At 38.6% G+C, this 25,755-nt stretch overlaps 1 protein-coding gene, 1 long non-coding RNA gene and 1 pseudogene across 11 annotated transcripts; 1 reads left to right on the top strand and 2 right to left on the bottom strand.

The window, feature by feature from the left end:
- Positions 1 to 561: 561 nt before the first annotated feature.
- Positions 562 to 8,910, bottom strand: LOC126590701 (uncharacterized). Its single transcript, XR_007612143.1, has 2 exons — positions 8,847 to 8,910; positions 562 to 762 (listed from the first exon to the last, which is right to left on the bottom strand). It is a non-coding gene; the product is annotated as an uncharacterized LOC126590701 (long non-coding RNA).
- Positions 8,911 to 15,971: 7,061 nt separating this feature from the next.
- On the top strand, positions 15,972 to 17,162 carry LOC126604051 (calcium/calmodulin-dependent serine/threonine-protein kinase-like; annotated as a pseudogene).
- On the bottom strand, positions 16,783 to 25,632 carry LOC126604012 (uncharacterized). Of its 10 annotated transcripts, XR_007616463.1 has the most exons (9): positions 25,303 to 25,632; positions 24,692 to 24,745; positions 23,642 to 23,718; positions 21,654 to 23,391; positions 21,368 to 21,572; positions 19,909 to 20,144; positions 18,406 to 19,201; positions 17,811 to 17,928; positions 16,783 to 16,959 (listed from the first exon to the last, which is right to left on the bottom strand). XR_007616463.1 is itself a non-coding variant. In XM_050271101.1 (7 exons), the coding sequence occupies exons 3-7, from the start codon at positions 23,660 to 23,662 to the stop codon at positions 16,901 to 16,903; spliced, it is 2,259 nt and encodes a 752-aa protein (XP_050127058.1). In that variant the 5' UTR covers positions 23,663 to 23,718; positions 24,692 to 24,745; positions 25,303 to 25,632; the 3' UTR covers positions 16,783 to 16,900. The 10 variants fall into 10 exon arrangements, 5 of the variants coding, with proteins under 5 accessions (XP_050127058.1, XP_050127023.1, XP_050127052.1 ...); XR_007616459.1 differs by having other exon boundaries at positions 17,811 to 19,201; XR_007616462.1 differs by lacking the exon at positions 17,811 to 17,928.
- Between the last annotated feature and the right edge of the window lie 123 nt (positions 25,633 to 25,755).

Below are 25,755 nucleotides of genomic sequence, written 5' to 3'. Positions count from 1 at the left end.
CAAATTTTTGGGATTTTTGGAGTTGATTTGCTATTTAAATTAAATCGTACAAAAACAGTACAGAAACAGATTTTGAGTAGATCACAAGTTTGAGAAAAACGAGTTAGGGGAATTGTTATCCACCACCAAATACTCATGCAAACATGTTATGTTTCATTCAAATTCCTTTTATTTCCGGATGAAGATGCTCAAGTTGGCTCAATGTTAGAACACAACCTATTACTCTTTCTTACGTAGTATGTTAAGAGAATGGCGTTTTCAACTTAACGTAATCCCTAGCATGCAATCTAGAATGGCGTGTTCATAGATTTAACAAGTAGAAATCATTAAGAACGAAAAGAGTTTGAGTCATCACAAGGCATGATAAGTACTGGCATTGTCTTACTTATCCTAGAAATTGGTTCACATGTTAATCGCAATTAACAAGTACTACTCTAGAACATATGTAGGTCCTCATTCAACAAGGGCAGGCATACATATATTCATAGCATTTGAATCCTAAATATGCTTACTAAGTATGCATCCATAGAAAACATAAAAAGAATTCATCACTGACATAAGTAGTAAACCAATTTTCATCCATTCATAAAAGCAATTCAATGAAATGTCATAACAAACTTGCAATCATATTAGGGGCTTCAAAACAGCCCCTAACTACTTAAAATTTAGTTACACATAATTCACAAATTAAACCAAAAGTAAAACATGGGTTTGAGAAGATAAAACCAAGAAAAATAGAGTGAAGCTTTGCTCTCTGCCGTGCTTCTTTCTCTCTGCACCCTGCCTCTCACGTCAGTCTCTCCACTCTTGCTCTCTGCTTCTGTCTTCTTTTCTTTTTCCGCACAGTCTCGCCCGTCTGTTCTGCTCCCGCCAGTCTTCTTTTATTCTTTTTGTCAGTGTGCACTCCACTTCCTTTCTTTATTCCTCTGTCAGTCCGTGTCTTTACCCACTCTTATCTTATTATTCAATTTCTTGATAGTGTGCACTCCACTTCCTTCCTTTGTTTATGCCGTGTCCCTCTACTTTTTGCGCACTCCCTTCAGTGTCTTCCCCACTCCCCTTTATTTTATTTTCTGTTTTCCTCCTTTTCTGGCGTGCTGCTCTCTTTCCTCATCCTTTTCTTATATTTTTTTTCTTTTCTTTTCCTTCCACTCCTCTTTGTCTTCATTTTCTGTTTTTCTTTTCTTTCTGTCTCAGTGCACTGCCTTCCTTGCCGTGTCTCCCACTCCACTTTTCAGCTATCATTTTTTTCTATTTCCTTTTCTCCATTTTGCTTGAAATTGATCCTAAAACAAAATTAACTGCACATTAACACAAGGTAAGGTAAAATGCCACAATTTTAATACAAAAACATCACAAAGACTTTAGAAATGGATGGTATAAATGCATGAAATATATGAGTGATCAAATAACCCCAAACTTACATTTTTGCTAGTCCTCTAGCAAAACAAAACACAAAACAAAACCACTCAACTTAGACTAGATTCAACAACTTAGTAGCCAACTTCTCAATTTCGATTTCAGAGATAAGTGCTAATCATGAAACAAACAACCAAAAACTAAGCAAGAGCTCAAAACATCATCCAATAGTTAACCAAATTTCCTTCAAACAAAACGTTGAAATGCCATGTGTGAGCTAGCCATGTCAATGCAATTCCAAACTCCTTTAAATCATCATATGCAAACATGTGAGCTTCTCACAAGACATACGCTCATTCACTCATAAGTTTTGGTTAATGTGTTTCACTCAAGTGATCTCATTGTACATGCCGCCATATGCTTGCTTGTCCACCTAACTCGCTTATCAATATTTAAGTAATACCTTGGATCAATAGGACTTTATTACGGTTGTAATGGGGCTAAAGGTGATAGGCTAATGAAAGAAAGGATATGGAAATCAAAAAATTTGAGAAAGTACACTTTGGTAGTTTTCCAACACCTCAATATCACACCACCTCAAATTGAAAGCAAAATAATAAAACCTCGAGCACCTATTACTCCCCAAATTTAACTTCAAAAGGAAATTTATACTCTACCGACACATTTTCAACAAATCAACACTCTCCAATTTTCATATATTTCGTTTTTTTTTTTTTTTAATGAAAGAAACAAATCTGCAAAAGCTACATCACCCATCAAATTCACATTTCATTGTAATACACATGCTTCATCCATCTTTCTACATAAATGAAACCCCCAAAAGCACAACCCATGTAATACTTTCTCAAAACAATAAGGAATCGATTTTTGTGTATGGGCTCAACTCCAATATTGGAGCAAGGTAAAGAGATGTGGCTAACAAAGAAATGGCTTAGTTAAAGGCTCAATGGGCTACTACAGATAAACATAGCATATAAGGTAGGCATGAAAGGCTCAAACGATCCAAAGATGGCCTATATCACTTCCAAGTTATTACATGAATTGATTAATGAATCGAGTAGTATAAAGCAAGTTCTAAAGATACATGTACAGTGAGATCACACGCACAAGAAGGAATAAGATTGATCCATAATGGTTCAATCATGTATAGGCTCAAAAACTCACAAGGTTTACATAATCTCACATGATTCACATATGAAACGCTAAATCATGCTCAAGTTTCACATTGACAAGACTAGGCACATTTATTTTCAAGTTGACTTCTGGAAATCACCGTTAACACAAAGACAACGAAAAGAACTTAGACTTCTTGAAAGTAAGAAGGAAATTAAGATCAAATCTCATCATTGAATTGAGAAGTAGCTACAAACAACAATAAAAATGCAAAAACTTTTTTTTTTTTTAGTTTTTTTTTTTTAATAAATAAACTAACAAAATATATTTCCACCCCCAAACTTAATTATAACATTGTCCCCAATGATAATGAAAGGAATTTTTGAACAATAAGACATAAAAATGGAAGGAAAGAAATATAAAATGAAATAAAGACACATAAAGAAAAGGAAAGAACACACCAATTTGTGTAGGCGAGGAGAGCAAATGTGTGAGTAACCCGTGGGATTAAAATCAGACTCCTTCTGCTGGGTTGATTTGATTGCTCAGTCTGCATTCTTCTCTGCTTGTTTCTTCTGCACCGTGGGCAGGCACAAGGTAGCTGTGTTGGTCTGTTTCTTTCTTCAATCTTTCCAAGTGCCCACCTCTTGCTTTCTTTCTCTTTGTCCCTAACTGAGGATGAATTGGCAAATTGTCTCCACATGCTTCAAGGTATCATTTTCACTTCCCTTATCTGTTCCCCAGGCAGATGTGGTAGACGAAGAGGAAGCACAAGATGATGAAGATGAGTACTCGAGAGCAAGGCTAGGTAAGCAATCAGGAAGGGGTTCCAGGCAGTTGGCTCCAGATCGGAAGATTAATACCAAGTGCTGGCTGATTGCTCTCTTTCTCCTTGTCGTAAAACAAAGACAATGACAAGGACAAGGAGAAAGCATGATATGAGATATTCTTGCTTTCAACCTTCATGATATGAAATACTTTTGCTTTGGATGGGTTGTTTGCAGAGGTACCCCAAGGAATAAGGAACACTGAGTGACTCGAGAGGGTGTGGTGGAAAGGCATTCTCGGAGATGATGGAAGGTTATGTATGTCTGCCTTGCCATGGAGGGTGAAGGTCGACATTTACAGGAAATAATAACCGGTACTGTTCTTTCACTCTTGTCGGCAACCGTTGGATGATTGAACAGTAAACTTCACGTGCTTTCTACTTTACCAGAAATCGTCGACAGATTGCCCGTGATTTCCATAAGCTGAGTGTGCATGTGACAGATGTTGACACGTCTGGAAAAACAGACGGTTGGAATCGGCGCTTCGACAAACTGGCCGTGATTTCCGCAAAGCTCCGATATCTGGAATTGCCTCTTCGATATCTGAAATCCCATCGAGTGCAGAGGTTGCATGTGACAAGTGCGGACAAATCTGGAAAAGAAGATTTGTCGTGGTTTCTGAGCAAGCTCAGCTTTTAAGAAAGCTAGCGCCTCTTTGATTTTTTTAGTTGGCCTCTTCGATTTCTGAGCTCGCCTCTTTGATCTCTGAAATCCCATCGCGTGCTGCTTTTTATAGAGGTATGCAGGACGTTCAAAGCACACTTGAATTTCTGCCTGTAAAAACTCCTTCTTTGCATTTCTACGATCTTGACTTGTCTGACCTCTTCTTTCTTTAACACCTCTGAAAAATGTATGGCCCTTCCGACTGTCGTTTTGACTTGAACCTTGGTGAAGAGGCAGCTCCGCCTTCTCCAGACAACATATGGCGCCCATCCTTCATATCCCCTACTGGTCCCCTTACCGTTGGGGATTCGGTGATGAAGAATGATATGACAGCTGCGGTGGTGGCCAGGAACCTTGTCACTCCCAAAGATAACAGACTACTCGCCAAACGATCTGATGAGCTGGCTGTTAAGGAATCTCTGGCTCTCAGTGTGCAGTGTGCAGGTTCCGTGTCCAATATGGCCCAACGCCTATTTGCCCGAACCCGTCAAGTTGAATCATTGGCGGCTGAAGTGATGAGTCTCAAGCAGGAGATTAGAAGGCTTAAGCATGAAAATAAACAATTGCACAGGCTTGCACATAATTATGCTACAAACATGAAGAGGAAGATTGACCAGATGCAGGAATCTGATGGTCAGATTTTACTTGATCATCAGCGGTTTGTGGGTTTGTTCCAACAGCATTTGCCTTCGTCTTCTGGGGCTGTACCGCGTAATGAAGCTCCAAATGATCAACCCCTGATGCCTCCTCCTTCTGGGGCTCCGTCGACTACTGAGACTTCTCCTAAGCAGCCTTTGTGAAGGCTCCCTCTTGTATTTATATGCTTAATGTTCCTTTCATTTTTATGAATGCAAAAATACCTTGCAAGAAGTTGTGGTAGAGATTGCAAAATCATTACCTGCATAAAGGAACAAAAGTAGGACTTAAACACACAAACCATAAAACAAGAGAAAAACAGAACAAGAACATTTAAAATTAATCAAAATAAAGATGAAAGATAGAAAGCTTGGGTTGCCTCCCAAGAAGCGCTTTAGTTGAGTCTAGAGCTAGACATAAACTTTAATTCTGCAATCAACTCCAAGGGTGGACATAACCCAAATACAAAGAAAAGAAATAATTCAGTTTAGCACGCAAGAAAATTGAAAATGACAGAAAAAGGCAATGAATAGAAATATTGGGTTGCCTCCCAATAAGCGCTTGCTTTTACGTCCGCAGCCAGACGGTACCAAGAGTAATCATCCAAAGGGAACTGGTTCTTGGAGAGGTACAACCTCCACATCATGCTCCGCAAAAGACTCGTAATATGGCTTGAGTCTATGCCCATTCACTTTGAACATGTATCAGGTCTTTGCACTTTGGATTTCCACTGCACCATGAGGAAAAATATTTGTTATAACAATAGACCAACCCATCGAGAACGAAGCTTACCTGGAAATAACCGAAGGCGAAAATTAAATAGAAGAACTTTCTGTCCAATGACAAAGCTCTTCCTTAAGATCATCTTGTCATGAAATGCCTTTGATTTCTCCTTGTATATTCGACTAGACTCGTATGCATCATTCCGGATTTCGTCTAACTCATTTAATTGAAGCTTCCTTTGCTTTCCGGCAACACTCATGTCCATGTTGTAGGCTTTGATCGCCCAATAAGCTTTGTGCTCTAACTCTACTGGAAGACGGCATGGTTTCCCATAAATTAACCGAAATGGGGACATTCCAATATGAGTCTTATAAGCAGTCCTATAAGCCCACAATGCATCGTTCAAGCGCATGCTCCAATCCTTCCTACTAGGACTCACAGTTTTCTCCAAAATTTGCTTCACCTCACGATTTGATACTTCTGCTTGACCGCTAGTTTGCGGATGATAAGGTGTAGACACCTTATGTGTGACATTGTACTTCCTAAGCAACGCTTCAAATGTTCGATTGCAAAAATGACTCCCTCCATCGCTAATGATTGCTCTAGGTATTCCAAATCTTGCAAAGATGTTACTCTTAATAAAATCTGAAACAACTTTTGAATCATTAGTTTTGGTGGCTTTTGCTTCCACCCATTTAGAAACATAATCCACAGCCAATAAAATGTAAAGAAAACCATTTGAAGATGGAAAATGTCCCATGAAATCAATGCCCCACACATCAAAGATCTCAACAACCAAAATAGGGGTTTGTGGCATTTGATTTCTTGGGCCCAAGTTACCTGTTCGTTGACAACGATCACATGTTGCACAAAACTCGTACGCATCCTTAAACAAACTAGGCCAATAAAAACCACTCTCTAACACCTTCAGGGCTGTCCTCTTTGCTCCAAAATGGCCACCACATGCATAAGAATGACAAAAAGTTAGAATAGATTTAAACTCAGATTCAGGGACACACCTTCTAATCAATTGATCAGTGCAATATTTCCACAAATAAGGATCATCCCACTCGTAGTATTTGGCGGTTTTGACAAGCTTATCTTTTTGAGCACGTGTAAAATTATCCGGAATCTTTTTTATGACCTTATAATTGATAATATCTGCATACCAAGGGTTAGTAATCTTTAATGAAAACAGTTGCTCATCTGGAAAACTTTCACGTAAAGGGATGAGATCTTCCTCTGTGTTTGAATGCATAAGTCGGCTAAGATGATCTGCTACAACATTCTCACTCCCTTTCTTATCCTTGATCTCCAAGTCAAACTCTTGAAGCAGAAGTATCCATCGAATGAGTCGTGGTTTTGCATCTTTTTTTGTGAGTAGATACTTCAAAGCTGCATGGTCATTGAACATACACCACACACCTGTTTTGGAGCCACAATAACCTGTTGCACAAGATTAGTCAAGTTAGCTAATTGTAATTCAATACTAGAATTAGCACTTACCTCGTTAACTTTCTTAAGAGGTAGCTCATCTCTCCCTCCAAATTGTCGTGTGTTGCCAGCAATGTTCTTTAGCAATGCCTTAGCATTTATTGGTGTCTTGTCCATGAATGCTCCTCCACTTGCTGCATCAAGCATTACACGATCAGTACCACATAATCCTTCATAAAAATACTGTATTAAAAGATGCTCTGAAATTTGATGATTAGGACAAGATGCAACCAAATGTGTGAATCGCTCATAGTAATCTCCAAAGGGCTCTCCATGTTGTTGTCGGATTGCACATATGTCCTTCCTTATGCTTGCAGCTTTTGTGGCCGGAAAATATTGCTCCAAAAATGCTTGCTTAACCTGGTTCCATGTGTTCATTGATCCCGGAGGTAAATTGTAAAGCCACTCCTTTGCCTTGGCTTCTAATGTAAATGGGAATGCCCTCAACTTGACTTGCTCCTCATCCACATTTGCTGGTCTCATTCCTGAGCATACCACCTGAAACTCCATGAGATGCTTGTTGGCATCCTCTGTTGATAAGCCATGGAACTTAGGCAAGTAATGAATCATGCCGGACTTAAGCTCAAATCCTCTTTCTGCATTTGGATATGTGATGCACAATGGTTGTTGATCCGTATTTGGCATTGCCAACTCCCTCAATGTACGGTGATCAGCCATGCCTTCTTGTGGTTCCTCCTCCTCTTCCGAACTTAAATGTGGTGGAGAAGATGGTGGTAAAGACACCGATGCACACTTTTGCTTGATTTTTCTCTGAAGCTTTTGAAGTGTTCGTTCAATCTCTGGATCGTAGGAAGCTAGATCAATGCTCTTAGACTTTCGAGTATGCATGTACTACAAAGAGTACCTGAAATAAAAACAAAAACACTAATTGGACAAGAAAAGAAAACAATAGAAAAATAAGTAATTTAGAAATAACAATCCCCGGCGACACGGTACCAAAATTTGGTAGGCATAAAAGCACACCACAAAGTAGCACACAAATATCCTATTAATTTTCCTTATTAACACTAGGATTTGTCAATTGTAGCATATGAAAATAAGGGTCTTTCCCGTAGAAGATTGTTTTATCTAACTACTTAAAATTTCACAAAAACTAGTTACTGTCCCTACTGACCAGCCACAAAAAAAATAATTATTAGACCTACTTACACTGGTCTAAAGTCTATGAAATTTTATATGAAAATACTAGACACACAGTACGACAGTCTCACAAATGTTTGGGATTTTTGGAGTTGATTTGCTATTTAAATTAAATCGTACAAAAACAGTACAGAAACAGATTTTGAGTAGATCACAAGTTTGAGAAAAACGAGTTAGGGGAATTGTTATCCACCACCAAATACTCATGCAAACATGTTATGTTTCATTCTAATTCCTTTTATTTCCGGATGAAGATGCTCAAGTTGGCTCAATGTTAGAACACAACCTATTACTCTTTCTTACGTAGTATGTTAAGAGAATGGTGTTTTCAACTTAACGTAGTCCCTAGCATGCAATCTAGAATGGCGTGTTCATAGATTTAACAAGTAGAAATCATTAAGAACGAAAAGAGTTTGAGTCATCACAAGGCATGGTAAGTACTGGCATTGTCTTACTTATCCTAGAAATTGGTTCACATGTTAATCGCAATTAACAAGTACTACTCTAGAACATATGTAGGTCCTCATTCAACAAGGGCAGGCATACATATATTCATAGCATTTAAATCCTAAATATGCTTACTAAGTATGCATCCATAGAAAACATAAAAAGAATTCATCACTGACATAAGTAGTAAACCAATTTTCATCCATTCATAAAAGCAATTCAATGAAATGTCATAACAAACTTGCAATCATATTAGGGGCTTCAAAACAGCCCCTAACTACTTAAAATTTAGTTACACATAATTCACAAATTAAACCAAAAGTAAAACATGGGTTTGAGAAGATAAAACCAAGAAAAATAGAGTGAAGCTTTGCTCTCTGCCGTGCTTCTTTCTCTCTGCACCCTGCCTCTCACGTCAGTCTCTCCACTCTTGCTCTCTGCTTCTGTCTTCTTTTCTTTTTCCGCACAGTCTCGCCCGTCTGTTCTGCTCCCGCCAGTCTTCTTTTATTCTTTTTGTCAGTGTGCACTCCACTTCCTTTCTTTATTCCTCTGTCAGTCCGTGTCTTTACCCACTCCTCTCTTATTATTCAATTTCTTGATAGTGTGCACTCCACTTCCTTCCTTTGTTTATGCCGTGTCCCTCTACTTTCTGCGCACTCCCTTCAATGTCTTCCCCACTCCCCTTTATTTTATTTTCTGTTTTCCTCCCTTTCTGCCGTGCTGCTATCTTTCCTCATCCTTTTCTTATATTTTTTTTCTTTTCTTTTCCTTCCACTCCTTTCTGTCTTCATTTTCTGTTTTTCTTTTCTTTCTGTCTCAGTGCACTGCCTTCCTTACCGTGTCTCCCACTCCACTTTTCAGCTATCATTTTTTTCTATTTCCTTTTCTCTATTTTGCTTGAAATTGATCCTAAAACAAAATTAACTGCACATTAACACAAGGTAAGGTAAAATACCACAATTTTAACACAAAAACATCACAAAGACTTTAGAAATGGATGGTATAAATGCATGAAATATATGAGTGATCACTGGTGGCGATCGAAGATCTGAAAGAGTATAGGAAGAAGACGAAGGCCAATACGGCGTCATAGGGAACGTCGAGAATCGGAATGACCCGCTTGGAGCTCTGGTGCTTACGTGGCCGTCGATTACTTTTTCCAGCACCGACAACCCCAAAGCCAGGATGCTAGAATGCTTGGGGATGCGAAGGGCGTCGTAGGTGAGAATGTCGACATCGGGTTCGGGAAGAGATTTGGATCGTGCTGGCGTTGTCGGAGACGGAGAATCAGGTCGCGTCGGTGTGGTGTCATGAGGAGCAAGACGAGGACGCTGGCTAGGTGGGTCATGTCGCTTGTTAATATGAATATATTCATTTTTGTTGGATTCGAGTGACCGATACATCGAAAAAGTTGTTGGAAGCCATGTTCAGCCGGACCAAGTCGTGCAGACTGTACACAAACTCTGAGATTTCACCGGAGAAAAGATTGCCCTGCAAGTAAAGGATACGAAAAGTCACGCAGGCAGATAGATCTGAAGGCAGATGACCTCTTAAAGCGTTGAGATGGAGACTGAGAGTGCGGAGACTAGTCAGCTTTCGTTAGTGTATCTTGGACCTGATGGGTCTGGTATCCAATCTCCAGTAAAAAGGTCACACTTTACTGCAACATTGCCATATGTTTGAGAGTTAAAAATCAACAATTGTAGAGTTTTGAGTTTGGACAGGAAATAAAGAAGAATCAAAAGCAGAAGAGGAGGAGGATTTTGTTTCTTGTTGGACTGCAGCATATTGGGTTTGATTTAACCCTCATTTCTTTCACCATCTCAGAGCTCGAAGAGAGAGAGAGAGAGAGAGAGAGAGAGAGAGAGAGAGAGAGAGAGAGAGAAGAAATTGTGGTTTTCTGGAAAAGCCCAAGAATGGAGGTTCGGGGTTCTTGGGTTATGGAGATTCACGGTGGTGAGATGAAAAAATGAAAGAGAACTGACATAGCTTTTCATGTCGTTTCCCACAGACTGCACCAAATGTTGATGCACAAAACTAGAAGGGTCTTGGAACAACATAAATCCGACTGTGAATCTGCAAGAAAGTAAAGAACACAAGATGTATCGTGGTTCACCCCAATGTTTGGTCTACGTCCACACTGATGTTGATATTGTTTCACTCTGAATGGTGAATATACAATAAGGCTAGAGGCAGTGTGCTCTCTAGCCTATCTCTAAGATGTTTTCTCTCTTCCCATAGCGTAAAACTTTCACCTCCCTTAATGAGAAGAGTAAGGAGTCATTTTATAAAATAAGGGCTCCTCACTTATTACATATTTGCCCCTTCATTTATTACATAATTACATTTGACTCCCCCGAGTATTTATACGAGGTCTAAATACAGAGGCTTTAAATATGGTACAAACAAGATCCAATGGACCGGGTTTATGCTTTTTTAGCAGGTCTAGATGATATGTTTGATAAGGTTCGTAGTGATGTTCTACGAACTCAACCTTTACCATTTGTCGAAGAAGTGTTCTCTGTTGTTAGGCGTAATGCACAACGCCATGCCATCATGATAGGTGGGAGTAATGCAATTAGCCAATTAGGGTACTTGCGGTGGCTATGGTTTCTCGACCATCTGCGCATTTTTCGTTCTAATGGGTCTTCAAAATGATCTATGAATTCTCATCCCTTTACTAAAGAAAACAAAGATGATTTGAAATGTACTTTCTGTGGTCAAACCCGCCACACTGAGGATATAAGTTTTGCGAAGCATGGAGTATTTGAATGGTTTTCGGAGTTGAAGAAACACTTGTAAGTAAATGAGCGTGCAAATAATGGAACAAGTGAAGGACGTGCATCCTTAGCCACTGCCACACCGAGCAGTACTAAAGAAGCCGAGCTACCATCTAGTGATTCGAGTCAGTCTCTGTTGACTTGTACTAGTGAATCATCGTCTACTACAGGTATTGTGGGACATGTTCTTTTAGCCTCTGATATTGATCATCATATAGATTTGATTCTCAACTCTGGTGCAACGAACTTACGATAAAACTTTGTTTCAATATATGACAATATCTCGTAGAAAGTGCATAGCTACTGCTAATGGCACTACTACTTCGGTTGTTGGAGTGGGAACAGTGTGTCTTACACCCTCTCTTTCGTTACATCATTGTTTACTCATTCCATCCTTATCTCATCATCTATTATCTATACCACAAGTTACTGAGCAATTGGATTGTGTTGTATAATGTATTCGTCCTTTTGTCTACTTCAGGATATTCATACCAAGGAGATAATTGGGCATGGTACTAAGAGAGATGGGTTGTATTATGTGGACGACGTCATTCCTCGAAGAACTAATGCGGTTCAAGCGTCTCGTGCTAGTAATTTACAAGTTTGGTTATTGTATCACTGGTTGGGCCATGTATCTTTTGGTTATTTAAAGTGTATGTTGCCTAGTTTATTTCGTGAAATAATTGAATCAAACTGACAATGTGAAGTATGTATTCTTGCTAAAAGCCATCGTGCTTCGTTTCCTCCAAGTATGAATAAAAGATTGTTTCCGTTTGATCTCATGCATTATGATGTCTGGGGACCATCCCCTGTTAGTATTTCTTCTAGAATTAAATAGTTTGTTGCGTTCATTGATGATTGCACTCGTATGACATGGTTATATGTGATGAAAAATAAGAGTGATGTTAGTATGGTGGTTCAGTCTTTTTCTCAGATGATTTAGACTTAATATTCCTCCATTATTAAAGTACTTCGCTCTGATAATGAAGATGAATATAGGCTAAATCGCGAAAATGGTTCTTGAGATTTGCATAACTCCTCATTTTGGTCTATGAGATTTCAAATCAATACAAGTGGTCCCTGAGATTGTCCACCATCCATCATTTTGGTCATTCCGTTAAAAACTCCGTTAAGTGTCCCGAAGCTCTTGGCCGGAAGTTTGGGCAATTTTCAAAGCTTCGTAACTTAATCGTTTCTTAACCAAATTCAACCCATAATATATCAAAATGAAGATAGGAAAGTGTAGAATAAGACTATACCAATTTGGAATCCCAATGATTGTCGGAGATCGCCGGAAACAGGGTAAACTTTAAACTTTCATAATTCTTCAATACTCAACGAAATCAAGTAATTCAAAAACTAAAATCATACTTCTCAACGAGATGAAGAGAATGGTACCTTTTTGATGGATAACTCACCTTGCTTTGGCCGAAAACAGCTTGAAAGTGGCTAACTCGAGACCAATATAGCCACTTTCGAGCCGTTTTCCAGCCAAAACAAGGCGAGTTAGCCACTGAAAAATGTATCATTCTCTTTGTCTCGTCAAGAAGTATGATTTTCATTTTTGAATCACTTGATTTCGTTGAGTATTGAAGAAGTTATGAACGTTTAAAGTTTACCCTGTTTCCGGCGAGTTTCCAGTTTTCCCTCGAACCAGTCAATTTTGAGGCTATTTTCCGGCCATCTCCGGCAACCATTGGACTTCTAAATAGTATAATCTTATTCTACACTTTCCTATCTTCATTTTGATATATTATGGGTTGAATTTGGTTAAGAAACGATTGAGTTACGAAGCTTTGAAAATTGCTCAAACTTCCGACCAAGCTTCGGGACACTTAACGGAGTTTTTAACGGAATGACGAAAATGATGGATGGTGGACAATCTCAGGGACCACTTCTATTGATTTGAAATCTCAGGGACCAAAGTGATGTGTAATACAAATCTCAGGGACCATTTTCGTGATTTAGCCGGTGAATATATTAATTTTGAGGTGTCAAAATTTCTTTGTAATCAATGAACTATTTATGAAACGACATGTCCTCACACTCCACAAATGGGGTGGCTGAGAGGAAGAATCGCCATATTATTGAAACTGCCCGTGCCTTGCTCATTGGTGCTTATGTTCCTAAGTGTTTTTGGCTTGAAGCAGTCACTTATGCAGTTTATGTAATCAACCGTATGTCATCCCGAGTTGTCGGTTTTTAAACCTCTTCAGAAACTCACCCGACATGCTTTAGTAGTGTCAACGAATACGCTCACTCCTCGAGTGTTTGGGTGTGTAATGTATGTTCATATTCAAAAAAATCATCGAAGTAAACTTGATCCGTGTGCACTTCAGTGTGTATTTATTGGTTTTTTCCACTCATCAGAAAAGGTATAAGTGTTATCATCCTGACACCCACCATATGTATGTGACTATGGATGTTACATTTTCAAAATCTGAATATTTTTATGCTCCACTCCACTAGACTTCAGATCACCATGGGGAGAGTGATACTATTGGTGATCTTTGTTGGTTGGATATAGGGGAGTCATGGATGCATGGAGAGTCAATGAAGTTGCTGCCGAGAGCAGCATGAAGGATTTCCAGCAGGTTTCTGCCTAAAATAGAACAAAGGAGTCTCGACAAGTTGCTACCGAGAGCAGTGGTGCCCAGCAACAGCAAGAAACTGCCGACAATGGTAGTTTGGTTTAATAGTTCCTGCTGAGCCTAGTCCTGAATAGTTTGCTGCAACCGAATCTGACAACGAGCCTAGCAGTGTATTACCCTCTCTCTAGCTCATAGTGTTGTCCAATACATCTTCTCTGAATATACTTGAGGTAAGTATTGTAGATGATTATGCAACTAATCTAAATAATATAGTAAGTACGTATAAGTTGCCACCAAGACAAAATCGAGGTGTGCCTCCTAACATGTTTTCTCTGGAAGGGAAAGTGGAGTACCCAATAGCTAACTACGTATCATGCACGAATCATGCACTTGAACATCAAGCCTTGGTGAATAATATGGAGTCCATTGAAATCCCTACCCGAGTGGAGGAAGCTTTGAAAGATCCAAAGTGGGTGAAAGCGATGGATGAGGAAATGTTAGCATTACAGAAAAAAATAAGACCTGGGAAGTAATGAAGTTGCCCAATGGGAAGAAGACTGTTGGATGTTGTTGGGTGTTCACAATTAAATACAAAGCTGATAGATCGATTGATTGATACAAAGCAAAATTGGTGGCAAAAGGATATACTAAGACGTATGGCGTGGATTATCAAGAAATGTTTTCTCCCGTAATCAAGATAAATACGGTACGTGTTCTTATTTCTTTAGCTACAAATATGGACTGGCACTAAAACAGTTTGATGTGAAAAATGTTTTCCTTCATGGAAATCTAGAGGAAGAAGTATGCATCGATTTTCCTCTGGTACGATGTTGGTGGAAAAACAAGAGTATGTAGATTGCGGAAATCATTGTATGGGCTCAAACAGTCACCTCATGCATGGTTTGATAGGTTCACTCAAGTCATGAAGAAGAAGGGATATCGTCAAAGTCATTCCGATCACACGTTATTTGTGAAGCGGAGACTGAATAGAGTAACTGCTCTGGTTATCTATGTAGATGACATGATTATCACTGGAAATGATTCCGACGAAATTGTGAATTTGCAAGAGCATCTTGCGGCAGAATTTGAGATGAAGAACTTTGGTGATTTGAAGTATTTCCTTGGTGTTGAAGTTGCTCGTTCAACCAAAGGTATTTTCTTGTCTCAGCGTAAATATGTTTTGGATTTGTTAAATTAAGGGAAACAGGTATTTAGGGTGTAAGCCTGTGGATACTCCTATTGTGGAAAAACATCATTTGGTCGTGTATTTGGATTAGAAACTGGTTGATAAAGGGCGATATCAGAGACTTGTAGGGAGATTGATTTATTTGGTTCATAATCTTCCTGATATTGCTTATGCAGTAAGTATTGTGAGTCAATTTATGCACCCACCAAGTGTAGATCACATGGCGGCTGTCATGCATATTTTAGCATATTTGAAAGCACCTGGTAAGGGGATTTTGTATGGAAGACATGGACATCTAAGAATTGAAGGATTTACCGATGTGGATTAGGCAGGTGATGTAGCCGACAGGCGTTCTACATCCGGCTATTTCACTTTTGTTGGAGGGAATTTAGTCACATGACGTAGTAAGAAACATAAAGTGGTATCACGGTCGTCTGCTGAGGGTGAGTATCGAGGTATGGCACAAGGGATATGTGAGATTCTGTGGTTACGCAAACTTTTTTTGGGACTTGGGTTCAAACGAAGGAGACTATGAAACTATATTGTGATAACAAGTCTGCAAAGGATATAGCAGACAATCCAGTGCAACATAAGAGGACGAAGCATGTGGAGGTCAATAGGCATTTTACTAAAGAGAAACTTGAAAAGAAGATTATGTCAATACCATTTGTAAATTATGAGGAGCAATTAGAAAATGTTCTTACTCATGACGTGTGTAGTAGGAAGATTGATGACTCACTCATCATGTTGAGCATATGTGATATCTATGCACCAACTTAAGGGGGAGTGTTAACGTGAGTTTTAATTAAGGATGTAGAGTTTATGTAAATATTTTAGAAATAATTCAGCCATATAATTCTATTAATCCCTCTTGGTTGGGTGCTTTGCCAGTTCCATCTCATCAAAGGTTTGTTTGTCTTGGTCATCATCGTAATCGTTGTCCTAATCATTGGGCAAGAAACAAGAAGACATGCAGATAAGCATGAAAAATATCAGAGATTTTAGGCAAAGGAGGATTCTGTGGTCAGGAAAGGCATCAGCAGAAAGTCAGACAGTAGCAGTGACAAGAACAATGTGGCAACCAAAACACTCAAAAGGCTGTCTGCACCCACAAACCTTCCTTCTCCGCCCCCACACCCGGGGCAATGACCAGAAAAGCTTTGCTGCTGCCGCTTTCCAAACATGGAAGCAGGTGTCGATATCAAATGTGCTGCTCACTAATGAAATCATGATGATGAGGAAGATTGTTGAGAATGTGTCACCGCACCCGAATGTGATTGACTTGCCCGATGAGTACGAGGATAAGACTGGGGTCCACCTTGTGCTGGAGCTCTGTTCAGGAGGGGAACTGTGTGATAGGAATAGGATTGTGAAGCAAGAAAGGTATTGTGAGGCTGGAGCTGCAGCTGTGGTGAGGCAGACTGCACAAGGCTTGGCAGCTCTTCACAGCTCGAATATTGTTCACCGGGACTTGAAGCCAGAAATGTGCCTCTTCTTGAACAACACCAACAATTCTCCGCTGAAGATTATGGATTTTAGGCTGAGTTCTGTGGAGGAGTTCACCGACCCTGCTGTGGGACTGTTTGGTTCCATAGACTGTCACCAGAGGCTCTTTCTCAGGGACTGGTCACTTCTAAGAGCGACATGTGGGCTCTTTCTCCAGGTATGTTCATATTGTTTTTCTTCATTTTCTGGGCAAACCAAACAGAAGACTGTAACATTAATTGTGTATAAGCATATTAGAACACAGAAATGATATGATTTGCTTTGTAGGTACCCACCTTTTATTTCCCAGTAGAATCAGCAAAAGCAACAGATGATTATGCCTGTAAGTAATTAGCATTGACATTCTACTAGAACACAGAAATTAAAATGATTTGCTTTTGTCAAAAGTTCTGTTCAAATAACGAGAAAATGCTTCTTGTCCTGCAGGGAGCATTCAGTTTCCATGAGAAAACCTGGAAGGTTATTTCTTTGTCAGCAAACAATTGATTTCAGACCTCCTCAAAGTCGACCATGACAAGAGACCTAGTGCTCAAGAGGTAGGCTTGTAATTGTAAGCAAGAGAAGAGATCAAGCATCAACAAACACAATGAAAATATCGACAAAACGTTGATATCAGTCTGAGCTATATAGCAACTAAATGAACTCTTATAGAGTAGTTCTTGGTAGCACCAAAATGCAGTCTCCTAGATTTGTTAGCCTAACTAATTTAGAACCATCCATGGGTTGTCAGTCTTTCAACCAGATAGGATCAAATGGATGCTGAGATTGTATCACGACTGCAGAGGTTTAATGCTTGGTGCAAACTCCGTGCAGCAGCAATAGAAAACGTGCAGACAAGCTCGATGTTCTTAAGAACAAAGCAAAAATCATTGCTAGGATCCCATGACCTTAAACCAGACGAAATCAAGAATCTGAGTTTACATTTTAAGAAAATGAGACTAGTTAAGCACATTTTGCACAACTAATTATCTGCGAATGTGGTGTAAAATTGTAGGTCAGACAGAGAGAATCATCAGTACTCAGCATCCAGTTTCTGGTTAAAACTTGCATATATAGCAGTTATATGTATCACATAGCTACATAATTCAGTTTAATGACAAGCTTATTCTGTTTAAGCAATCATAAAATTACACTGGCAAGAGCCCTTTGCTAAGTTATCTGGTAATCCAATGTTTTATAAATTCCAATTTGGCAATGTGCAGATGTGTAAAAGGTGACAATGCTACTTTTTCAGAATTTGAGGAGTTGCTGAAAACAATGAAAATGTCGTCTCTAATCCCTCAAAATACCCAGAATCTTTGACCTATTCGACAAAAATCGCGATGGCACCGTTGACATGTGAGAGATACTGTCTGGATTCTCTAGTCTCAAGAACTGACAAGGAGACGATGCTCTCCGCCTGTGCTTCCAGGTGCACTCTCCTGTATTTTCAGTTAGTTCCACTACATAACAAAAACTCACTCCAAGAGTCTAACCAAACTAATTTGGACTATAAAGTTTCCTGAGAAAATCAAACCTTGCTCACTAAATTAAAGAAACTACTACTAATCAAACGTCATATAGCTTTTACCATCCATAATGTCTTCTCCTAATTCACTGTCATTATCCCTATTCTATTTGTCCCACTATTTTGTTTCACACCCATATGTTTGATATGGATCCGTCTGGATGCATCAGCAAAGAAGAATTAGCATCGATGCTCAGGGTAATGTCTCATCCCCTATCACCTTACATGGTTTATCCTAATTGTTTGGTTGTTTTCAAATAAGATTATGACCAAATAAAACTACATTGAAGAGGCTTTTGCCAGATGACTGCCTTCCAGCTGATATCACCGAACCTGGTAAATTGAATGAAATATTTGATCCGATGGATGCAAACAGTGATGGAAAAGTTACCTTTGATGAGTTCAAAGCTGCCATGTGTAGAGAGATAGGTCCCTCCAAGATGTAGTCCTCTCCCATCCTCGACCATTATAGTTTTCCGTTTATCCAGTCAATGGCCATCAATTTTTTCAGTAAACTGCGGAAGTTAATTTCTGTGTCCTTGGAAGACCAATGACCATAAACATGAAAATTGAAACTAACTGTATGCCAACTTCTGCCATGGAAAGTAGGAGCGCCTCGCTGCTTTAATTTACAGAGCAAGGAAAAAATAGAAAATCCAAGGTAATCTACTTAGCCTGGCTAAACTGAGGAAAATTTCAGTAGCAGCAATGAGAAAACCCTGCCCCAACGTTTTATCTTTGAATCGATATTTTTGCCTGAGAAGTTACTTTTTACTTTAAAACCGAAAACGATAACCTTCAGCCCCAGAAGACTTTCTGTTTAGGGCTGACTTTTTGTTTAGCATTTAGGTGTTTTATGTTATCAAAGCATGTACCAGAATTGAGTGAAACTGGAAGAACAAATCTAACCTGTAAAAATCTACGCTGTGTTTTCCTTCCAAAGAAGAAAAAGTGCATCTACACACCAAACAAGGAAGATTGAAATTTCCCTTTAAAATCTAATCTCTTACCACCGAAGAGTTGTTTGGCAGGACGGAAAAGGGAAGCTTTTTAAAATGAAGATTTTGCTCTCTTCCTGCCTAGAGGCTGGAGAACTTCATTACATTCGTAAGCCAGGTTGATCCATCAAGTTCTTGTACCAAGTGAGAACTCCCCCTTCCCTCCTTTTTTCACCCCAGAATTATATTCTGTTGCAGTCACCACGAGATAAAGGTCACCAAATACAGATTCGTAATGAGTACACAAGATTTAATTTTCTGACTGAGTATATATCCTGTAATTTTACGAATGTAATGAAGACATTATGTCCTTAAACGGATCCTAAATATTCAAGAATTTTGTTCCGATACAAGTTTTAGAGTTAAAGAGTATTAACAGTTCCTGTTAAATATGCAGTCAAATATACAAGAATGTAATGAAGACAATATGCAGTTAATTGTGATCCTAAATATTCAAGTATTTCGTTCCAATATAAGCATTAAGAGTTAAAGAATATTAACAGTAAAGAGATTTAACATCATTCAAGCTCGTGACCTCGCTAAGCTGTACTCAAAACTATACGGACTTTTTGAGTATGGTTAATCCAACAGACTATACTGATAGTCAACTCACAACCGACCCCCATAAACCTGTAAATTTTAAGTGTTCTTAAGTGTTTGGGATACACCTTTCAATGCAGTGTTCTCCATTCCAAAACACAGTATTACTGCTTTATCATTCAAATGATTGAATCAAACTCAACGATTGAGCTAATTCATATTAACATCGCTTATATCCAGCAATTCATACTAGAGTATAAGAAAATAAACTAAAACCACCAGCTACCAGACTAATACGCATTGTCATTACAACCATCGAGATATTCTATACTATTAATCATCATTTATGTCCATACCTCTCCCATCATCACTACCTCTGTCATCTGTACTGTCATTACAATCGTTGGTACTCTGTACTCTATGATTCAAAACTTTCCACTCACCAGGGACCATCACATCCATCCACCTTAACTCATCGCTGCCAGTATCTCCCAGGTCTTCCACCCAATCTTCAATGTTGGAATCCATAGCTTCTAAACATATTGGATCCAGGGTACCTCTTGTATATACGCCTTTACTTGCTTCAGAACGCCTGCTTCCGTTAAACCAAAAAAGGAAGAAAAAGGAAAAAGATAAATGAGTTGTGTCTGAAGAAAGAATTGGAACAGTACAATGCTCACAAACTTTACCAACAAGCATTGCCCTATTCAATTTTCTTCCTTAATAATCCAAAGAGACAAGGTAGTTTTAAATTTGTGATACTAGATTAAAAGAAATATTTCACAAATAACCCATTCCTGAATTGTGTTTCAGCCTAATTGAGTTAATTTGGGAGAAAATTGGAGCATTGGTCCCTGAACTTTGATCCAATTGAAGCATTGGTCCCTGAACTTTAATCCAATTGGAGCATTAGTACCCGAACTAAAAATCCGTCAGTAGTAGTCCATGAACTTGTCGTGTGGAGCAATGGTACTTTTGGGCAACTCTGTTAGACCTCTTATTTTCCCTTAAAACCCTTTAAATTGGACGGAAGTTCTAACATGTTACCCAATTTTCACATTATGATGAGTTCGGATCAATTTTTAATTCAGGGACCAAAGCTCCAATTTTGCCAAAGTTTACGGACCAATACTCCAATTTTCTATTAATTTGGATAAATTTATACAGGCACCAGGGAAGACTTCAAACGCATACTAAACAAGCAATCAAAGACGCACAGTTTTAATTACTAATAAGAAGAAGATTGCTACTTAGGCAAGATCAAGGTAAACCAAATCATCTCCTCTGTCAGAAAAAAAAAAAAAAAAAAGAAGCAAAGATACATATACAGGTCCATTCAATTTAATATAGTAATTCTTGTACACACAAAATAGAATGTGTTCTCCAGTCATGTTCTTTCTTAAATATGAAGACATAGAAGTAAATGACTAGCTTGTCCTGGAAGACACTTTGACTGCATTTAGTCCTTTATCGAAAGAGTATTAATGCACATCAAAAGCCTTTGAGGGTATCACAAGGACCTTTAATCGAGAGGGAAGAAAAGTGGACAACAGAAAAAGATTAACTCTGGTGGTTGTTTTAAAATAAAATTGACATGAGTCCATTTTTATGTGGAGAATTAATCAGTGAATTACAAGATTAAAAAGTAAATACCTAAGTCCCACAAAGACTCACTGTCTCGTACAACCTTGGAGTATAAAATACATAGACAAATCAAAGCAAATGAAATGGTAGTACAGATTATATTTATTTCCTTGCTATGAGCAATCTTATGGATACACTATGAGAAAAGATACAGAGGGTGGAGAAACTTACATATGTTGAAGGTGCAAGTTATGATGAACAAATACAAGGTCGTTCAACCTCTGTTGCTCCAATCGGTTCCTTTTCTTTGAATACATACGTTCAAATATGCTCCCACTCCTCTTAGACCGGATAATGCTGCAAGTTTGGCTTAGTATCCTGACAGCTAACCGTTGGAGATCAGGGTAATCAGCTCCATACAGGGACCACCAAGTAGCTGCAAAACAAGACAACGTAGTTTAATACTGCAATGCATAAAACAAGCTAGAAACCTGGAACAAGTGAAGATTATTTCAACCTGGGGCCAATGATTCTCGACATCGTAAAGCCACGGGTCGACCAAAATCCCCTACAGCTTCCTCATAGAAATTTATGTTGCTTGTAATCACAACTTGAGCTGTTAAGTTAGGCTCTATGGTTTCAATACAGTCAAGCAATCCCTTCTGGATGACTTTTTTAGTAGAAAAGCTAGGGCTATAAAATATAGACGGGTTGAGATAGCATGCAGCTGCATGAAGTGGGCTATGGAGCTCCTCTTGCCAAACGTGATCAATAACCTTCAAATATGGCAAGTAATCAGGTTCATTATTGTCAAATGCCACAATTACACTTTTCTTTGCCTTTTCAATTGCATCGTATAAGTAACCAATAGATGGTTTCTCCTCACAATCCATAAGATGAAAAACCGAGAGTAGGTGCTTTGTCACCTTCAGAGTTTGATCACACAGTGACCAGAAAAGTTGGTCTGCAACAATCTCTGCTACCTCTAGTCCAGCCCTTTGCTTAGAGAAATTTGACTGCATCCAAGCAGCAGTGGTAAATATTTGTTGGAGCTGGTGCTTCAGTGCTACAATATTCTGCAGCGTAAGGAAGACGGAAGCAAACCTTGTGGTTGCAAGCTGGACAATCTCTCTTCCACCTGTTTTCTTCCTTACCAGATTAAGCATCCAAGCACTGTTGTATACAAATCGAGTTACTTTTTTTGCCTTTGCCAAGACCTCTTTAACTTCATTCATTTTCCCAATTTCCTCAAGCATTAAGTCAACACCATGTGCTCCGCAGGTACTGCAGAAAAAGGTCTTATATTTCTCCATTAAAAGCTTTCTAGCAGCTTTACAACTGGGAGAAGCATCTGTCACAAAATTGACAATCCTCTGAGGCCCAACTTCTTGAACAACACCGTCAAATAAATTAAGAAGTGCTTCTGGACATTCTGAGATGTCTGACGCATCTGCAGATTTGAGGAACACAGTGCCCTTGGGGCAGTATACAAAGAAGTTGATAACTGTATGACCACCTTTATCCACCCACCTATCAACCATGACTGAACACCCAGTCACATCCCAAGATCTTCTCAGTTCCTCTCCATATTCTTCTGCATCCTGAACGCTGTGGTTCAACAATTTTCCCCTCAAAGCATTATAAGAAGGCATCTTATAGCCAGGACCAACAGTAGCAATGGCATCAGCCATCTGTTGATAAAAATGCGAATTTGCAGCAGTGAATGGTATACCAGATTCATACATAAATCTTGCAACAGCCAAATCAGCTTGATCTATCATATCTTGAGAAGCAAAACTCTGATGCAAAGGCTGAGCAACATTAGCTGTTGCAGCAGGAAAAGAATGCTTTTTGTGTTTCTTATTGGAAATTCCTTCTGTAGCCTCTTTTCCCCTTCTCCTTCGCGTGCCTCGTGTGGAAACTTTCTTTTGAGTTCTCATTCCATCTTCATTGTCTTCTTCTTCCCTATACTGGTAGGATGCGGAATCCCTGCTAGTGTTTAATCCTTTCTGCTTTTTAAGCTTCTCAAGTACTTTAAAACCTAGGTGTTGTTGAATCTTCATTTTAACTTCTTCAGGTACTTCCTCGCATGGAGCTACATTCCCCCTTTCCCCAGCCAGATGCTGTTTTAGTCTGGAAATTCCACCCCCAAGCATTACTTTGTGGCAGTATTTGCACTTAATCTTCTGACGACCTCCATTCACCATAATGCCATGGGCCCAGCCAGGATCAGAAGCACGAGGTGGAACTGAACCCTGATGATTAATGCATCGTAGACAAATGTCAAAAGAAAGAACACAAAGGCACTTGTATAGGATAAACGAAAAATAGATTGTTGTCTTGGCCATAGTTTGAGATGATAAGTTAAACTTCAAGGTATTTAAGCTCGGCTAATACAGTATCCAAGCTCAAAGATTACGTTGAAAGGCAAGTTATCCAACCTCAAATATTATATTGAAATATGATACCCAGAAAAGATAAAAACACACGAAAAATAAAGCTCACTTGATTATCCTTGTGCTGCATATCTTGGGAAATGTCAAAAAGCTTCTGAGAATAATCCACAATAAGCTGTTAATACTCTGAATTGAAGTCGCAATACACAAAACCATGATTAGAGAAATTAAAATAAATTAAATAACACCAAAACTAGGTTTAAAAACTTCGTCTGATATTAAAGCATATAAACTCTAAAATTCTCTCTGAAAAATGGAACTTATGAATGACAAATTAAAAAAGAATTATCAGAAACCACACTACTGTTTCAGAATCATGCTTTGACCAAAGCGATATGGCTTGGCATAACCATTTTCATGTCAATCTACACGACGAAGATTGATGTTTCACCTCTGTTGTGTTTTACTACCAGTGTTAACTTATGACTCTAGCATTTAGTGATAACCCTCTACGACATTAACTTATTTAGATATAATTACCTACAAAAACAAAAAGCTAATGAACTGCCTCATTCATAAATGATGTGCAAATCAAAATAAACAAGAAAAAGATTCAGTCATTAATCATTATTAATCTGAAATATGACCTCAAAATTAAACTCCAAGTCTCTTTTGTCTCTTTCATGAAAATAAAGAAAAATAGTTTCACACTTATCGAAATCAAACCAATTTGCAAATGTGAAGTTATCAGCAATATTCACATAATATTGGTAAAATTATCAATATCTCCCAGCCAAAGTTACAACATGTGACTTCAAATTATTTGAACAGGACAGATCACTTTACAATCCTGACATCACAAATCACGTCACATGTTGGAAGGAAACAAACATTAAGTCTATTCCATCGCACTAGTTTCCCCGAAGTTATATTATTGCCTATTTTCAAATAATATATCATTTTTAATTATATAGACTTTCCAATCAACAAATGAAATCATACTAGTAATGCAATCTTGACTTAAGATACGTACCAACTACGTGTAATGTGGGAGAAGAAACAAAATTATTTCTTTGTTTGCAAAGGTAGAGAAAACAGAAGAAGAAAATGTTCCAACACAGACAAACCAAGCACCACGACCCCAAGCCCCAGAACTTACCGCTGCATAGCACACCTCTGTTTTGAGCAAGAAAACGGCATGAGTTTATAGCCACTGGAACAATTGATAACAAATGAAAACGCAGTTAGGATAGCAGCCAGAAATTATCAAATAAAAAGAAGGCAATGCAAAAAGAAATTCCTCGAATTCATCGTCGGCATCCATGAGAACAAATTACACAAGCAACTTTTACAGCTGAATCCAAAATTTCAAGTTTTCGAGATATAACACTATAACTAAATGCATATGTCATTTTCTCAGGGTTGCAGGCAATACAAGTTGCAAAATTCCATAATTTTTTCCTTTCCATTGCTTTTAAATCATAACAAAAACGTAGTAAAATGAATAGCTTCACAAGAAAATTCAGGTCATTTCAGTGACAGACAACACTAATCTCCGGATTCCGAAAGTAAACAATACAATGTAATGCGCTGTTTAACTCAGAAAGTTCCTTTAATTTTCCTACATTTTCTCAGCAACCAAACAAGTAATATGAATTAACAGCAACATTTGGTTTTCACTTTTCTATAACTCAGAGAATTCCCAACTCCCTATTGGCATTCGAATCAATTCATCTCATATTCACTTGAAAATTAACACAAAGCACTTACTTGAAGCTTTCCCAACACGCCGAGATTTTCCGACTCCGAAATATCGGACTGGTCTTCCGAGAAAGTAGATCCGAGACCCGAAAACGACAACTGCAGGGAAGAGGACGAGCGAAACGTATAGAAGTGGGTCGGACTCGGAAAGTACAATTCGGGATCGGAAGTTGAAACCCGGGTGGGTTTGTTGAGAAAGGAGCCAAAAGAAAAGCGGGACGGCAATCGTGTTTCGGGTTGCGACAATGGAAATTCGTGTGTGGGCGTCGATACTTCGCACCAGAATGGCACAATCCAATCGTTTTGCCGTTTCGGTTTGCATCCCACGTGCGACCTTTCACACATAACTTTTTCGTTTGACGTATTTTTCTTTCTAATTATATATTATATAAAGTTTAAAGTTTCAAATAAAAATTTTTGAGTGCTAATAACAATGTCTGTTTTTGTTTACCCAAATACAAA

Source organism: Malus sylvestris, chromosome 2 (genome assembly GCF_916048215.2).
Source record: "Malus sylvestris chromosome 2, drMalSylv7.2, whole genome shotgun sequence".
NCBI lineage: Eukaryota > Viridiplantae > Streptophyta > Magnoliopsida > Rosales > Rosaceae > Malus > Malus sylvestris.
This window is presented reverse-complemented; position numbering and strand designations above follow the sequence as displayed.

Bases quoted from the DNA above. Each gene is read 5' to 3' on its own strand.
- LOC126604012 (XM_050271066.1), bottom strand. From the start codon at position 23,662: ATGCAGCACAAGGATAATCAA. The intron at 23,392-23,641 runs GTGAGCTTTATT...ATTAATCATCAG, and splicing joins TGCAGCACAAGGATAATCAA to GGTTCAGTTCCACCTCGTGC. The intron at 21,573-21,653 runs GTTGAAATAATC...CTTGTTTTGCAG, and splicing joins TCGAGAATCATTGGCCCCAG to CTACTTGGTGGTCCCTGTAT.